The sequence below is a fragment of the Ranitomeya variabilis genome, chromosome 8 (genome assembly GCF_051348905.1).
Source record: "Ranitomeya variabilis isolate aRanVar5 chromosome 8, aRanVar5.hap1, whole genome shotgun sequence".
Lineage (NCBI taxonomy): Eukaryota > Metazoa > Chordata > Amphibia > Anura > Dendrobatidae > Ranitomeya > Ranitomeya variabilis.
The window spans coordinates 182,115,804-182,133,458 of record NC_135239.1 but is presented as its reverse complement, the minus strand read 5'-3'; the positions used below and the strand labels follow the sequence as shown (position 1 = coordinate 182,133,458).

Below are 17,655 nucleotides of genomic sequence, written 5' to 3'. Positions count from 1 at the left end.
GCCTTGGCTGGCTGCGGTATGCCTATAGTAGCTGCAGGACACCTGGACTGGCTGCGAGATTCCTCGACCGGCTGCGGGACGCCTGACCCAAACTTATCAGTCTCATGTGTTCCTACGAGTCAGAGTTCAGGGAAGGAGTCCTATGGCCGTTTTGGACATTGAAGTCCGTGCTCGGACCGTTAATGTCAGACATGCGCAAAACCATTAGTCTTTTTTTCATTTACTAAATAGTTTTGTTCATCTAAAATTCTTATGAATTTTTATTTCTCTGTTTTTCAGTGGCTGCAGTGGCGTCTGGGATCCTGATTCAGAATGATTTGCTGTGTTGTACTGCTGCAAGCAACATGCATCAGGCGGCGATGAGTTCAGGTACTCGCCTTCATATCCATTGAGAATCACTACTATAAGTTAAAGGGGTTGTTCAGCCTTAGGGTACAAGTTTGCAGTCAATGTATGTGATTTCAGACTTGTGAACCCTCAGATCATGTGCAGTGCTCACTGTCCGGATTCTCCGGCAGTAGGTGGTCATGTGATTACAAATATGTGATTTGCATACGTCAGGCCACATTCCAATTAGACTGTATCTGGCCTCAGTCAGTACACTTGCATTGAGCAAAGCCGCGCACGTCTAGTCGGCATGTGACCGTTATGTGTATGCAAATCACATACTTGCGGTAACACGCCTGGCACCGGTGGGTTCTCACGGCACAAGAAAACCTAAGTCTGGACAACCACTTTAATGAATACATTAACAGCTGAGCGTCACCAGTTGTGGACCATTGTCCAATCAGTGGTAACATTATCAGAATGAGTAGGGACACGCCTTTTTGACGAGAAAAATGGTAACACCCGCTTGCCAATTTATTTGTATAATATATGGAGGCATAACAGGAGATTGGAAAATAAAGCAAAGTTCTAAGAAAATGGGCTTGTTATTTTGTCTGTCTCGGATGACTAGACCAAAAAGCCTTCTGCACTTAGTTGTCTGAGACATGTTGTCCCCTGGCTGTCTTTTCAAAGGTTTTTTCCTAAAAAGAAAAATGCAGTCTCTGGCAGCATGAATCAGTTTCCAGGTTCCTTTAAACATCTTAGTGATCACTATATGCAGCCGGTTCAGGAGCTGAGCCTGCTCCGTACAGCGGGAGTGGCAGCTGCACTGCATAGCCGGCACCCAGTAACTGGTGTGGTCAGAGATAGCTCTGATTGCATAAGTTTAACTCCCTAAAAGGAATTTGTCACCAGATTTTTACCCCTAACCTGAGAGCAGCATAAGCTCGCTGTATCATAAGCTGGGGTTAGATTTGTGGAGTGTATCACGTGCGCTATTAGATACGCTTAGAGTAACACATGCTGAGATTACAGGGCTGAGTATTATACTATATGAAGGCCTATGGGCAGTGCAATGTACAATATGGATGCCTATGGGGAGGGCATTATACTGTACGGAGGCCTATGAGGAGCACATTGTACTATATAGAGGCATATGGGGAGTGCATTATACTATATTGAGGACTATGGGGAGTATATTATACTATATGGAGGACTATGGGGAGTGCATTATACTATATGGAGGACTATGGGGAGTGCATTATACTATATGGAGGACTATGGGGAGTGTATTATACTATATGGGGAGTGCATTATACTATATAGTTACATAGTTATTAATGTTGAAGTAAGACTTTAAGTCCATCTAGTTCAACCCATAGCCTAACCTAACATGCCCTAACATGTTGATCCAGAGGAAGGCAAAAAAAACCCATGTGGCAAAGAGTAAGCTCCACATTGGGGAAAAAAATTCCTTCCCGACTCCACATACGGCAGTCAGACTAGTTCCCTGGATCAACGCCCTATCAAGGAATCTAGTGTATATACCCTGTAACATTATACTTTTCCAGAAAGGCATCCAGTCCCCTCTTAAACTTAAGTAATGAATCACTCATTACAACATCATATGGCAGAGAGTTCCATAGTCTCACTGCTCTTACAGTAAAGAATCCGCGTCTGTTATTATGCTTAAACCTTCTTTCCTCCAGACGTAGAGGATGCCCCCTTGTCCCTGTCTCAGGTCTAAGATTAAAATGATCATCAGAAAGGTCTTTGTACTTTCCCCTCATATATTTATACATTAAAATAAGATCACCCCTTAGCCTTCTTTTTCCAAACTAAATAGCCCCAAATGTAATTATCTATCTTGGTATTGCAGACCCCCCAGTCCTCTAATAACCTTGGTCGCTCTTCTCTGCACCCGCTCCAGTTCAGCTATGTCTTTCTTATACACCGGAGACCAGAACTGTGCACAGTATTCTAAGTGTGGTCGCACTAGTAACTTGTATAGAGGTAAAATTATGTTCTCCTCATGAGCATCTATGCCTCTTTTAATGCATCCCATTATTTTATTTGCTTTTGTAGCAGCTGCCTGACACTGGCCACTGGATATGAGTTTGTCATCCACCCATACACCCAGGTCTTTTTCATTGATGGTTTTGCCCAGAGTTTTAGAATTAAGCACATAGTTATACATCTTATTATTTCTACCCAAGTGCATGACCTTACATTTATCCCCATTAAAGCTCATTTGCCAATTATCAGCCCAAGCTTCTAGTTTACATAAACCATCCTGTAATATAAAAGAAATTCTACTCTGTATGCCCCCTACAAGATCATTAATAAATATGTTAAAAAGAAGAGGGCCCAATACTGACCCCTGTGGTACCCCACTGCTAACCGCGACCCAGTCCGAGTGTGCTCCATTAATAACCACCCTTTGTTTCCTATCCCTGAGCCAGCTCTCAACCCACTTACACATATTTTCCCCTATCCCCATTATTCTCATTTTATGTATCAACCTTTTGTGTGGCACCGTATCAAAAGCTTTTGAAAAGTCCATATACACTACGTCCACTGGGTTCCCTTGGTCCAGTCCGGAACTTACCTCTTCATAGAAGCTGATCAAATTAGTCTGACATGATCGGTCCCTAGTAAACCCGTGCTGATACTGGGTCATGAGGTTATTCCTCTTCAGATACTCCAGTATAGCATCCCTTAGAATGCCCTCCAGGATTTTACCCACAGTAGAGGTTAAACTTACTGGCCTATAATTACCGAGTTCAGTTTTTGCCCCTTTTTTGAATATTGGCACTACATTTGCTATACGCCAGTCCTGTGGTACAGACCCTGTTATTATGGACTCTTTAAAGATTAAAAATAATGGTCTATCAATGACAGTACTTAATTTCTGCAGTACTCGGGGGTGTATCCCATCCGGGCCCGGAGATTTGTCAATTTTAGTGATTTTTAGACGCCGCCGTACTTCCTGCTGGGTTAAACAGCTGACACTTAATGGGGAATTTTTGTTAGCACTGATCATATTGTAAATACTGATGAAAAAAAGTCATTTAGCATATTGGCTTTTTCCTCATCCTCATCCACCATTTCACCCAGACTATTTTTAAGGGGGCCAACACTATCATTTTTTAGTTTCTTACTATTTATGTAGTTAAAGAATATTTTGGGGTTATTTTTGCTCTCTAGCAATGAGTCTCTCTGTCTCAATCTTTGCTGCCTTGATTTGCTTTTTACAGAATGTATTTAATTTTCTGTATTTATTTAATGCCTCCTCACTACCTGCTTCCTTTAATTCTCTAAATGCTTTCTTTTTGTCCCTTATTGCGCCCCTTACAGCTCTATTTAGCCATATTGGTTTCCTCCTATTTCTAGTATGTTTATTCCCATACGGTATATACTGTGCACAGGTCCTATCCAGGATGCTAATAAACGTCTCCCATTTTCTTTGTGTATTTTTGTGTCTCAGGATATCGTCCCAGTTAATTGCACCAAGATCATCTCTCATCCGTTGGAAATTTGCCCTCCTGAAGTTTAGTGTCCTTGTCACCCCCCTACTACCCATCTTATTAAAGGTTACATGAAAACTTATTATTTTGTGATCACTATTCCCCAAGTGACCCCCAACCCTTATATTTGACATGCGGTCTGGCCTGTTGGTTAATATTAGGTCTAGCAGTGCCCCCCTTCTTGTTGGGTCCTGAACCAGTTTTGAAAGGTAATTGTCTCTCATAGTTGTCAAAAACCGATTACTTTTGCTGGAACTGCAGGTTTCTGTTCCCCAATCTATTTCAGGGTAGTTGAAGTCCCCCATAATAATGACTTCTCCGTGAGTCGCAGCTTCATCTATTTGCTTTACGAGGATATTCTCCATTGCTTCCATTATTTTTGGAGATTTATAACAAACCCCTATCAGTAATTTATTATTTTTTCCCCCTCCCCTTATCTCCACCCACAGGGACTCTACATTTTCATTAGATTCACCTATATTATCACGCAGGATGGGTTTTAAGGTCGATTTTACATATAGACACACCCCACCCCCTCGCTTATCTGTACGGTCATTTCTGAACAGGCTATAGCCCTGCAAGTTAACAGCCCAGTCATGGCTCTCATCCAGCCATGTTTCAGATATCCCCACCATGTCATAATTATGCTCCAACAACATTAATTCTAATTCGTCCATTTTGTTGGCGAGGCTTCTGGCATTGGTATACATGCACTTGATGTTACTCTCTGTACCTCTATTCTTTCTTAAATTATTAACTGTTCTAACCCCACCCCCCATGCCACCCCCCCCAACTTCCTTATTTGTGCCCAGGTCTCTATCTGCACTATCTTCCCCTCCTATAAAATGAATACCCTCCCCCCCAATCCCTAGTTTAAACACTCCTCCAACCTTCTAGCCATTTTCTCCCCCAGCACAGCTGCACCTTCCCCATTGAGGTGCAGCCCGTCCCTAGCGTAGAGCCTGTAGCCAACTGAGAAGTCGGCCCACTTCTGCAGGAACCCAAACCCCTCCTTCCTACACCAATTCTTGAGCCACTTATTAACCTCCCTAATCTCCCGTTGCCTCTCTGGCGTGGCACGTGGTGCAGGCAGTATTTCGGAAAATACCACGTTGGAGGTCCTTGCTTTCAGCTTGCAGCCTAATTCCCTGAAATCATCTTTAAGGACCTTCCACCTACCTCTAACTTTGTCATTTGTACCAATGTGCACCATGACTGCTGGGTCCTCACCAGCCCCTCCCAGTAATCTGTCCACCCGATCAGCGATGTGTCGGACTCGAGCGCCAGGTAGGCAGCACACCGTTCGACGATCCCTGTCTTTGTGACAGATTGCCCTATCTGTTCCCCTAATAATTGAGTCTCCCACTACCAGCACCTGTCTGGCCTGCACTGCTCTCCTATTTCCCTCCTTACTGGAGCAGTCAGTCCTCCGGCTTTCAGAGGACATGCCTGGCTGCAGCAGTGCTACCCCTGTACTGGCACCCCCCTCATCTGCCAACTTAGCAAACTTATTGGGGTGTGCCAGATCAGGACTAGCCTCCCTGGCACTCTTCCCTCTACCCCGCCTTCTATCTGTCACCCAGCTAACTGCCACACTGTCCTGCAGCTCCATCCTACCATCCCCCTCCTCATCTATCCCATTGAGCGTCTGCTCTGTGAGCAGAAGACTCCTTTCCATGTTGTCAATGGATCTCAGTGTTGCCAGCTGCACATTTAGATCCAGAATCTGGGCTTCCAAATGCACAACGTGCTCACATCTTGCACAGCAGTATGCACCCTCGACCGGCTGATCAAGGACTGCATACATGTGGCAAGATGTGCACTGGATGGTATTAACAATAGTGGAGCACATTTCCTAATGGGGATTGCACCAGACAAAAGCATTAAATAAATAAATGTAAAGTATTAATAAAATACAGACAGCAATTCAGCAATTCCTCCCTTGGAAACTCCCTGAATCCAAAGTCACTGAATCACAAGTCACACTTACCGCCGTTCACACTTACGCTCAGGTCACACTCAGCTCGCTCACACTCACTAAGCTGAAGATTTAAAGATTTTTTTTCTCCCCTCAGCAGCAATCCACCTTGCTGTTCAATGCACTTCCAAAAAAGGAAGGACTATGGGTAGTGTATTATGCTATATGGAGGACTATGGGGAGTGCATTATACTATATGGATGCCTATGGGGAGTGCATTATACTATATGGATGCCTATGGGGAGTGCATTATACTATATGGATGCCTATAGAGGCCTATGGGGAGTGCATTATACTATATGGAGGCCTATGGGGAGCACATTGTACTATATAGAGGCTTATGGGGAGTGCATTATACTATATGGAGGACTATGGGAAGTGATTTACACTGTATGGAGGAATATGGGAGGGTGCATTGTATAATGGAGGACTATAGGAAGTGTATTATACTATATGGAGACTGTAGTGACCTGAAGGGCTCATGCATACAGCCGATTTTCTCAGACCCGTGTTATCTGTGGTCTTCATGAATATTACTTGTACCTATGATATTCTGTGGGGCTGTGCACATGTCTCATTTTTTTCTTCGGACTGAGTGATCCATGGAAAAGAAGACATGTCCGATTTTGATCTGAGCGTCGGATCAAAATCAACAATGCACGACTAAGGTTCTGTGGAAAAAATCGGACTGCACTCAGATGACATCCGAGTGCGGTCTGATTTTCACAGGAGAATTTTTTTTTATTTCTCCACATCAGAGAAAAAGTCATGCCGCCCTGATCAAAGTTGAATCAGAATAATCCGACCGCTTTTCTTGGATGTGGCGAAGATGGTGGTGTGAACCTACCCGAAGAATTATGTTTCCAGGTCATTTTGATCGCTCTCTGAATGTCATAAAGGCAAAATCGAAAAAAAAAAAAGCAGTTCTATTGCATTCTATATCATCCCACATTTGTTTTTCAGTAAAGTGAATAGTGTATTTCAAAATCTTAACACGTACCTTAAAAAAAACGAAAAAAAAAAAAAAACCAGCCTTTGTATGACTTATGTGGAAGGAAAAAAAAAGTTATGGTTCTTGTAAGAAGGGGAGGTAAAAATAAAAAGTTACCTGATCCTGAAAGGGTTAAAGCCCAGTGCTGTTTTTTGCATAAAAGGGGAAACAAAATCAGCTTGAAGTGATGACAGATTTTGGATTTGACAGCAAAGCCTGTGACTTCCTCCATTACCTGCCCCTCCGGTAGCCTGAGCCTTCACTGTGGTGGAAGTATGAGCCTCCCGATGTGTCCGAGGCACCGGCAGCCTCTGCTATACCCGTGCACTCATGGAGCCGGTGCAGCCTAGACGGATGATTTAATACCATCAATGAGCGAATTGTTGGTTTCTATAGAAACCTCTCAGCCTATTGTGCGGTGCAGTGAGATACTATAAATCCGTCCGCACATTTCCCAGTAAGTTGTGCAGTTCCTGGCAGTTGTGTGACAGGTCAGCGCACACCATGCAGCCATCGCCCCGCAGACTTTCAGCTGTGAATATCGTCAGTACCTTTCTCCGCGGCCGCAGACATTCCACCTCCGCTGCTGTCATCCGCCTCCAGCGACGGCGCGGCTCCGCCATCGAGCTACTGTCCTCCTCTACTCATAGAGTCATGGTGGCCATGTCATCAATCAGCACAGACGAAGGGGCGACAAGTGGCTTCCAGATAAAAAGTTAAGTTTTTTTGTTTTTTTTCAATATAACTTTTTTTATTTTTCTGAATTGTTTGAGATTCTAACTTATTTTGACTATTAGAATTTGTTTTTTAAATATTATTTTTAAGGACATGCCTACAGTGATCCAGGGGTTGGGTAGAAAGGATTAATTTGTCCTACTGCTGGGGCTTCGGAAATGTCTGAGATCCGGTCGATCCGCAGTGTAAAGTGTGAAATGTGCGGCTTAACCGACCCATTCACTGCGCGGTGAAAATGACCTGGTAACATGATTTTTCAGGATAGTACGACTACAGTGATATCAAGCTTGTAAGGTTACTTCCATATTTTTAGTTGAAAAACATGTCTAAATTTTGTAAAAGTTTTTTTTTCTGGTAACATAGCTGTAAATATATTTTTGGGTGGAAGTTTGGTGAGTGGGGAACAATGAAATTTTAGATGTTTCTAGATGTGACATACAGTCAGTGGCTTCTCACTCGCCATAAATATGTAATTATTATTGCCTGTTATAAATGCCGCTGTTCTCCTGAATCCGGCGATGTTTTTCTTTTCTTTATGTGCCTCTCCGTTCCTGAGATATGACCCCTTATACCCTGTGTGTAATATCCCGTGAGAGTGGCCACACCTCTTCTCCGCGGGAGTTTTCTTGGAGGCCACGCCCAGTTGGCTTAAAAGATTCACATACAGTGAAGAAGGGCCCATATCTCAGGAACGGAGAGGCGTAGGAACACAAGAAATTCATCGCCGGATTCAGGAGAACAGCGGCATTTACACGCCAGGTAAAACAAAAATTACATAGTTTGTGGCAAGTGAAGAGGTTTTCTTTAATACACTTCCTGCTACCGCTCCAGATACATCAGATAACATTAGGGTACTACTTAAAGCCTGAAAAAAAAAAAAATGGTCCTAGCGGTTTATGAATTTTGTTCAAAATGTAGAAAATGTTCTTTATTTTTCACCTATTTTACATTTTTTTTTTAAGCACAAAAAGTCATGCGTTTTGCTAAATGATGCATAATTTTACGCAGAAATTTCAGGCGTACATAAAATTTTGGGAAATCCAACTCCCCCATTTCACCACAATGAACATAAGAAAAAAGAAAAGACAGGTGAATACATATAAAATGGACTTAAAAGAAGGCACAAATTAATGGAAGAATAAGGGGCAAATGAAAAAGAGGCAAAAAAAACCCCAAAATTGGATGAAAAAAAGCGCAAGTGCAATTATGAATCGGACCCTATAGTCTTCTTTTGTAGGACCCCAAATATTCTTCTCTTGAACACTGAAGTGGGGAAACACATGTATGGAAACTGGAGCGCTCTACTAGGTTACCTAATTAATGATCCACATTTCTTTGTGTTTTCTTGACTTAGGAAGCGTCAGACGTCCAACATCGAAATACACCAAGGTTGGGGAGCGTCTGCGCCATGTCATCCCCGGCCACATGCAGTGTTCCATGACGTGCGGAGGTCGGGCTTGTAAATATGAAAACCCGGCACGGTGGAGTGATGAGGAACAAGTCATTAAGGGACTGTACTCCTCCTGGTAATCTCTGGCGGTTGCTCGTTAATGGTCTACTAGATCGGCACGGATCTTGCGTAGGAGCGGAGCATAATCATGGGATTATAGAAACCGCTCATTATTTTAATTGATTATTAAGGAAATCTTGGTATTCCCCCCCCCCCCCTCTTTTTTATAAGATATGTTTCGTCTCCTGAGACAACTCATTTAAAGGGGTGTTTTGATTTAGGAAAATATTATCTTAAGGATTTTTAAGTTTATTATGGTGGATCCTCATGTATCAGACACAGAGGAGGGGAAATAAAAAGCATGCGCCTTCAATGGAGGACCCGGCACATTCACACATGACATGGGCTGCTCATTGATTGCCATTAGAGCTTTGTAATACTTCATTCAGCCTGTGGTGGTGCTGCAGGGAAATGTGAAACTTTCCCAGACAAACTTTCCTAAAGGGGTTCTCTGAGAAGTTATGCAAGATCATACCACTGACAAGGCGGTACGCATGACTAGGACGCATTGAAGCCGGAATTAGGAGACAGCGGTCATCTTGGATCAGTTCTCAGAAAACCTGTTTAAGTGCAAGGGATCCGATTTTCAAACCGTTTAAAGCAGATCTGTCACCTGTAATCAGTTCTTACAATAAAAACTGCATATATTTTTTAATAGATTTTATTAGACCTGATTTGACTGGCGTACTTACTGTAAAGGTCCATGTATAATCCTAATGTAGAAATGATCATTTTATACGTTCAGTTAAAGAGTGACATTTCAAGGGTAACCAGTCTGTCGGCAGAAAATTGTACTGGGCAGCATAATATTTCCGCAGCGCAGCAGCATGAAGGAGGGACACTGAGGAGCTGTCAATCAGGCTGGGTGGTTGGATTTTGAGTTTAAACTTTGAAAAAAGATTATACAGCCATTATGACATGGATTTCAAAGAAAGTACACCGGCCTCATCAGGTCTAGCAGATCTATTTAGTAATGTGTATTGTGAAACATGAAACCTAACACCTCGACTTGCAAGAGAGAACGCGGCTCTGACATGCATTGTAGACAGTAAACAGAGTGTTGGCAAACTTGCACAGCCACCGAGGCATTTCGGAGCTGTGCTCTCTCGGTTACAGAATGGAATCACTTACAATATTAGGAACAACCCTTTAAAACTGAAAAGCCCCTTTCATCCAGATCAGTTTGTTTAAGAAAAACACAACAAAAAACAAACATAACACTGCCTTACTCACCATCCCCAGGTCTAGCACTGCAGTGACTGTTTTTGCCAGCATTATTCATGACATGTCTCCAGCGCTGCAGTCAATCATTGAGCTCAGTGGCTCAACCCAAGTTGACGTCACAAGCTCATTGATTGGCTGCAGAGCTGTCGACATGACATCAGCAACGCGAGCATCGTTAGACCCGGGGAGGGTGAGTAAAGCTCAGTTTTTTTTATTTTTTTTTACAACAAATTGCAGCCAGGGAGTAAGGGTTTTCCAAATTTGGAAAACTCAATGCAGTTTTTTACTTAGTGATAATAGAGAAAACAAACACCAACTTGACTTTTTGCTTATTTCAGGATCACAGACAACATACTGGCAATGGCGAGACCATCCACGGAAATTCTAGAAAAGTATAACATCATTAAGCAATTCCAGAGGTAACTGTACAATATGTATCTGGAGTGTGTGAATATTAGTACAGACAGTAAGACGGTGACGACATTGTATTCTGTATATGGATGGTGTAGTGCAGCGGGGTTTACACGGTGCGACAGATAGGCAGGGACCACAGAAAGTTCAACATAAAATGTCTTTATTCCAGAACTGACATAAACAGGAAAAGGATATCCTCCAGTTTGCAGCCGGGTTCTCGAAAACCAGTCCGTGTTCCAACCCGTTGCTGTGGGCAATGGCACCGCTATAACTTCTGGTTGCTTCAGCTGCTTTGGACTCCCTGGCTCTGTGTTGGCTTCACACAGGCTTGGGTGCACAGAGCCTCATGCTCTGCAGCTTGCAAAACTAAAACTGATCCACCCAAGACTAACCTGAGAGACTAAATGGGAATCGTGGCCATAGAGCCGCTCCCTAAACCCTGAGTAGAGAGAGGGATTTGCCCTATACCAACCCTGAAAATCCCTCTAAAAATAAAAGCCCATGTCTCGCTTTCCTAAAATCTGACTGGGTCAACTACTTTGACCAAATCCACACTTATTTTGCTTTGTAATTTTCAGGTGTTTTGCTGTAAACACAAGGCACTCCAGCGGGTTTAATATGACGCTGAACGCATCCTGGGGGACACATACTGGCCCTCATATATGATCCCCCTCACTGCCTTACATATCCCCCCCCTCTGTTCAAACTTGTGAGGTGGAAAACTTGTGCCCATGCCAGGGCAATCCACATTTCCTTGCGCCTTCCCCGCTCGATGTTCCACCGTGAAGCTAAAGTTTTGCAGTGACAGGAACCATCTTGTGACCCGAGCATTCCTCTCCTTTGCATTTCTCGTCCAGACGAGATCAATGGTCTGTCACCAAGCGAAAAAGTTGCCTGAGCAAATAATAGCGTAAGGACTCCAAGGCCCACTTAATGGCCAAGCACTCCTCCACTACGCTATCATTTTTCTCGGCCGGGGTACGTTTCCTACTCAGGTACAGGGCCGGCGTTAGGGCCAGGCAGACTAGGCAGCTGCCTGGGGCCCCCACTCCCTTGGGGGCCCCCAGCATCTACAGCAGAAGCTTCACTGATAATAGCATTATCAGTGAAGCTTCCGAGTAGAGACTGGTTAAGGACCTGTAGTGACATCACGATCAGGTGACCTGCCATGTGACCGTGATGTCACCACAGGCCATGTACTCTGGGAATGTTTGTAGCAGTAAAATGGGAGCCTGCAGTGAAGCACAGGAGCAGCGGCCACTGAACCTCCCCCATCAGCGTGATAGAAGTGCTCATTGGCCAGCGCCCTGTCCTGCTGCACGGAGCCTCTGAGGGGAAGGGAGAGAGACCCAGCACCAGTAACAACCTGAGCCGGCAGATAAGTAAAGAGCACCGTCCCACTGTGTGTGCTGCTCCTGGTGATGATGGCTCCTGTCCTGCTGTCAGCAACTCCTGCTCTTGTCGGCAGTCCCAGCAGAGGAGAGGGCAGAAAGGTGTCTGCTGGGAGCAGGAGGAGCTGCATCTGATAGTGTGCATCATCTCATTCCCTCCAGCATAAAGGTGTGTGTGTGTGTGTGTGTGTGGTGTGTATAGCGTGTGTCATGTGTGTGCTTATGTGAATCACATGTATCAAATGAGCATTTGTTGTGCTGCATGTGTGTGCCGTGTATGTGTGTGTGTATAAGTGTGTCTTTGCTTGCCGTGTGTGTGTATATATATATATATATATATATATAATGTGTGTGTATGTATGTGTATATATATATGTGTGTGTATGTATGTGTGTATAAATGCGTGCCATGTATATATATGTGTGTGTATAAGTACGTGCCATGTATATATGTGTGTGTATAAGTACGTGCCATGTATATATTTGTGTGTATAAGTGTGTGCCGTGTGTGTAATATATATATATATATATATATATATATATATATACGCTATGTATGTGTGTATGTATAAGAATGCTATGTATGTGTCTGTGTATAAGTGCATGCCATATATATGTGTGTGTATATAAGTGTGTGCCGTGTACATGTATGTGTGTGTGTATAAGCATGTGTCGTGTGTGTTTAATTGTGTGTATATATATATAATTTTTTGCATTATTCTATATAAACATACAGTGATAGTGTGTGTGTTCCATGCACATTTTAAAATAATGGTTGAACAGACTAGAGTGTGTGTGTGTATATATATATATATATACACACACACACACACACACAGCCCTGCTGCTTATAGCATGATACTATATGGGGACAGATTGATGTACTAGTGTTCTGTCCCCATCATTCGATTCGTCCTCAGACGATGTAAAGAGGCCGAGAAACAAGAGCCAAACGACTTCAATGTTGTCAATCGCACGCATCGAACGGTCTGAACTCAACGCATGTAAATGCAACCAAAATGTTTGAGCGTCATGGTGCAATATGTATGTGAGCATTGGGGGCCTCATTTTAAACTTTTGCCTAGGGCCCCACTTTGTCTAAAACCGGCCCTGCTCAGGTAGGTGACCAGATGTTCTTCTCCATTCACCTCCAGATACAGGACCGCTCCTAGGCCTACCTCGGAGGCATCCGTTTGCACTATGAAGTCTTTCTTGAAGTTGGGGCTAGTGAGGACAGGCTGTCCACACAATGCCAACTTCATAGATTGGTACACTTCCTCCGCTTGACGGTTCCACCGGAACTTCTTTCCCTTTAAGAGATCGGTCAGGGGTGCTGTTCTCCCAGCAAAATTAAGTATGAACCGTCGATAATGTCCAATGATGCTGAGGAACGCTCTTACCTGTTTAGGAGTAACAGGTTGGGGCCAGTTCTGTACGGCCGCGGTCTTATTTATTTGGGGTTTGATAACCCCATGGCTGATCACGTACCCTAAGTTTGGGTTCTCAAAAAACAAGTCCGTGTTCCAACCTGTTGCTGTGGGCAATGGCACCGCTATAACTCCTGGGTGCGTCAGCCGCTTTGAAGTCCCTGGTTTTGTGTTGGCGTCACACAGGCCTGGGTGCACGGAGCCTCCTGCTCTGCAGCTTGCAAAACTAAAAAAGACTAACACAAGACAAAACTGAGAGATTAAATGGGAATCATGGACATAGAGCCACTCCCAAAACACGGAGTGGAGAGAGGGATTCGCCCCACTACCAAACCTGCAAATGCCTCTAAAAATAAAAGCCCATGTCGGATTTTCCTAAAATCTGACTGAGTCAACTACTTTGACCAAATCCACACTTACTTTTATTTTGCCTTGTGAGTTACAGGCGTTTTGCTGTAAACACAACGCGCTTCATGCGGTTTAATATGACCCTGAACGCATCCTGGGGGGCACATACCGGACCTCGTATATTATCCCCCTCACTGCCTTAAAATGGTCATAGAAACAAATATAGAGAACCAGAAGAAAAGCGAGAAATAATATTTTAATGTGAATATCTCTACTGTTTCCGGACTCCTCACAGCAATGCCAGCACTGATTGAATAGTTTTAGATTTTTGTAGGGACATACCCTATTTGTATTGTCCATAATAACGCCCTGTTGCCTATTTATTCCTACAGTTCCAGGAGCAATAATAGAGGGACAGCATAATATAACATTATAAAAAAGAGGTTTTCACTGTTAATTCATTTTTTTAATTAAAGTAGGCATATTAGGAAAGCGGACTGGTCTTATTTGAACAGGCCGGCCATGTGATGATGATTCCCTGGTTTTATTTTAAATGTGTATTATAGCGGATTTGCTTATTCTGAAGTGTTCAGAGAGGTGACTCTGCAGAGAGAAAAAATCTGCTTTGCAGTCGATATATAATCCCTATGTTATGTATAGTAATATAAATTAGTTGTGCTATAACCAGCTCTAAATTTCACATTATTTCCCCTCCTCTATGAAGACGCTCTTTTCTCTGTGACTAAGTGATTTACCAAGAAAAACATAGCAGCAGTACTGACTGTGCCTTAAAAGTGGACCTATCACTTGCTCAAAATTTTTTAAATGCCTTGTAAAATTCCCTGATTCCCCTCAATTCTGCTGCTCTTTTCCTTTTTGCGCTCTGTCACTCCATTAAAGAGATATTCATATTTGTTGCTTTTGGAGCTCAGTATGTGAAATCTCAGCTTGTAATGCAACTGGGTGTTTCTTCAGAGTCTTCTCTGGGGCGTGTGCTTTCACCTCTCCCTCCCAGATGCTGCCAATCACAGTTCAGCAGCATCTGAGACTAACAGACTGTTGTATCAGCTACTGAGCTGTGATTGACACCATCTAGGAGCGAAGAATGAAAGTTCACCCCCCCCCAGAGAAGACTGCGAAGAAATGCCCAATTGGACTACAAGCAGAGATTTCACATACTGCGCTCTAAAAGCAACAAATATGAATACAGATGCAATGGAGAAATGCAGCGTAAAATGGAAAACGGCAGCAGAATCTGGGTAGTTCAGGGGTTTTTACCAGCTGTTTAATTCAGTTTTTTGAGCAAGTGACAGGTCCTCTTTATTATTATTATTATTATTATTATTATTATTATTATTATTATTTATTGTTATAGCGCCATTTATTCCATGGCGCTTTACAAGTGAGGAGGGGTATACATAATAAAAACAAGTACAATAATCTTAAACAATACAAGTCATAACTGGTACAGGAGGAGAGAGGACCCTGCCCGCGAAGGCTCACAATCTACAAGGGATGGGTGAGAATACAGTAGGCGAGGATAGAGCTGGTCATGCAGCGGTTGATTGATCGGTGGTTACTGCAGGTTGTAGGCTTGTCGGAAGAGGTGGGTCTTCAGATTCTTTTTGAAGGTTTCGATGGTAGGCGAGAGTCTGATATGTTGGGGCTGAGAGTTCTAGAGTAGGGGTGATACGCGAAAGAAATCTTGTATACGATTGTGGGAAGAGGAGATAAGAGGGGAGTAGAGAAGGAGATCTTGTGAGGATCCGAGGTTGCGTGTAGGAAAGTACCAGGAGACGAGGTCACAGATGTAAGGAGGAGACAGGTTGTGGATGGCTTTGTACGTCATGGTTAGGGTTTTGTACTGGAGTCTCTGGGCAATGGGGAGCCAGTGAAGGGATTGACAGAGGGGAGAGGCCGGAGAATAGCGGGGGGACAGGTGGATTAGTTGGGCAGCAGAGTTTAGAATAGATTGGAGGGGTGCGAGAGTGTTTGAGGGGAGGCCACAGAGCAGGAGGTTGCAGTAGTCAAGGCGAGAGATGATGAGGGCATGGACTAGGGTTTTTGCAGATTCTTGGTTGAGGAATGAACGGATTCGTGCAATATTTTTGAGTTGAAGTCGGCAGGAAGTGGAAAGGGCTTGGATATGTGGTTTGAAGGAGAGATCAGCGTCAAGGATAACCCCGAGGCAGCGAGCTTGTGGGACTCGGGAGAGTGGGCAGCCATTTACTGTAATGGATAGGTTCGTTGGGGGGGTCACGTGAGATGGGGGAAAGATGATGAATTCTGTTTTGTCCATGTTAAGTTTCAGAAATCTAGCGGAGAAGAAGGATGAAATAGTGGACAGACATTGAGGGATTCTGGTTAGTAGGGAGGTGATATCTGGTCCAGAGATCTGTGTGTCATCAGCATAGAGGTGATACTGAAAGCCATGAGATTCTCTGAGCTGTCCCAGGCCAAATGTGTAAATGGAGAAGAGCAGGGGCCCAAGGACTGAACCTTGTGGGACTCCGACAGATAGGGGGCAAGGTGAGGAGGTGGTGTGTGAGTGGGAGACGCTGAATGTCCGGTCTATTAGGTATGATGAGATCCAGGATAGGGCCAAGTCTGTGATGCCAAGGGATGAGAGGGTCTGTAATAATAGGGAATGGTCCACTGTGTGAAAGGCAGCCGACAGGTCGAGGAGCAGGAGAACAGAGTAGTGTCGCTTGCTTTAAGGAGACAGTGTTATCTGTACTTGCTTTATTATATGTATCATATTATAGCGACATGTAGGGAAGTAATGCTACCTGTGCTGAGACAATTAATTAGAAGAAACAGAGAGGTAGTACTACCTGTGCCTAAATATTTTAGCATTCCACTGTTGTGGAGAAAGTACTAAATGTGTCTACAATAGTTACAAGAAAAAAAAAGTATTCTCTGAGCCTGCATCATTTACATGAACAAACAGGAAGGCAGTACTATCTGTTTATCATTTATTTACATTAACAAAAAGGTAAGGGTACTGTCACACTCTGCAACTTTCCAACGATCACGACAAGCGATACGACCTGGCCGTGATCGTTGGAAAGTTGTTGTGTGGTCGCTGGGGAGCTGTCACACAGACCGCTCTCCAGCGACCAACGATGCCGAGGTCCCGGGTAACCAGGGTAAACATCGGGTTTCTAAGCGCAGGGCCACGCTTAGTAACCCGATGTTTACCTTGGTTACCAGCATAAAAGTAAAATAAAACAAACCGTACATACTCACATTCCGGTGTCCGCCAGGTCCCTCGCAGTCTGCTTCCTGCTCTGACTGAGTGCCGCCGTAAAGTGAAAGCAGATCACAGCGGCGACGTCACCGCTGTGCTCTGCTCTCACTTTCCGGCCGGCAGTCAGTCAGAGCGGGAAGCAGACTGCGAGGGACCTGGCGGACACCGGAATGTGAGTATGTACGTTTTTTTTTTTTTTCCTTTTACGCTGGTAACCACGGTAAACATCGGGTTACTAAGCGCGGCCCTGCGCTTAGTAACCCGATGTTTACCCTGGTTACAAGCGAACGCATCGCTGGATCGCTGTCACACACACCGATCCAGCGATGACAGCGGGAGATCCAGCGACGAAATAAAGTTCCAAACGATCTGCTACGACGTACGATTCTCAGCAGGGTCCCTGATCGCTGCTGCGTGTCAGACACAGCGATATCGTATGGAACGTCACGGATCGTACCGTCGTAGCGACCAAAGTGCCACTGTGTGACAGTACCCTAAGTGGTACTATCTGGCCTACATTATTTACAGCGATGA

The 17,655-nt window shown here is 44.0% G+C and overlaps 1 protein-coding gene across 3 annotated transcripts in view; it reads left to right on the top strand.

Annotated features, from left to right (window-relative positions):
• The window catches only part of PTPDC1 (protein tyrosine phosphatase domain containing 1), a 74,221-nt gene that overhangs the window by 41,795 nt on the left and 14,771 nt on the right, over window positions 1–17,655 (top strand). For 2 of the 3 annotated variants that reach the window (XM_077277791.1, XM_077277790.1), the window contains 3 exons: window positions 280–369; window positions 8,913–9,084; window positions 10,631–10,711. In XM_077277791.1, the coding sequence (XP_077133906.1) occupies window positions 345–369; window positions 8,913–9,084; window positions 10,631–10,711 (278 nt within the window). In that variant the 5' untranslated portion in view covers window positions 280–344. Of the gene's footprint in view, window positions 1–279; window positions 370–6,738; window positions 7,539–8,912; window positions 9,085–10,630; window positions 10,712–17,655 lie in introns of those variants that run through there. The other variant, XM_077277792.1, reaches the window with a different exon arrangement.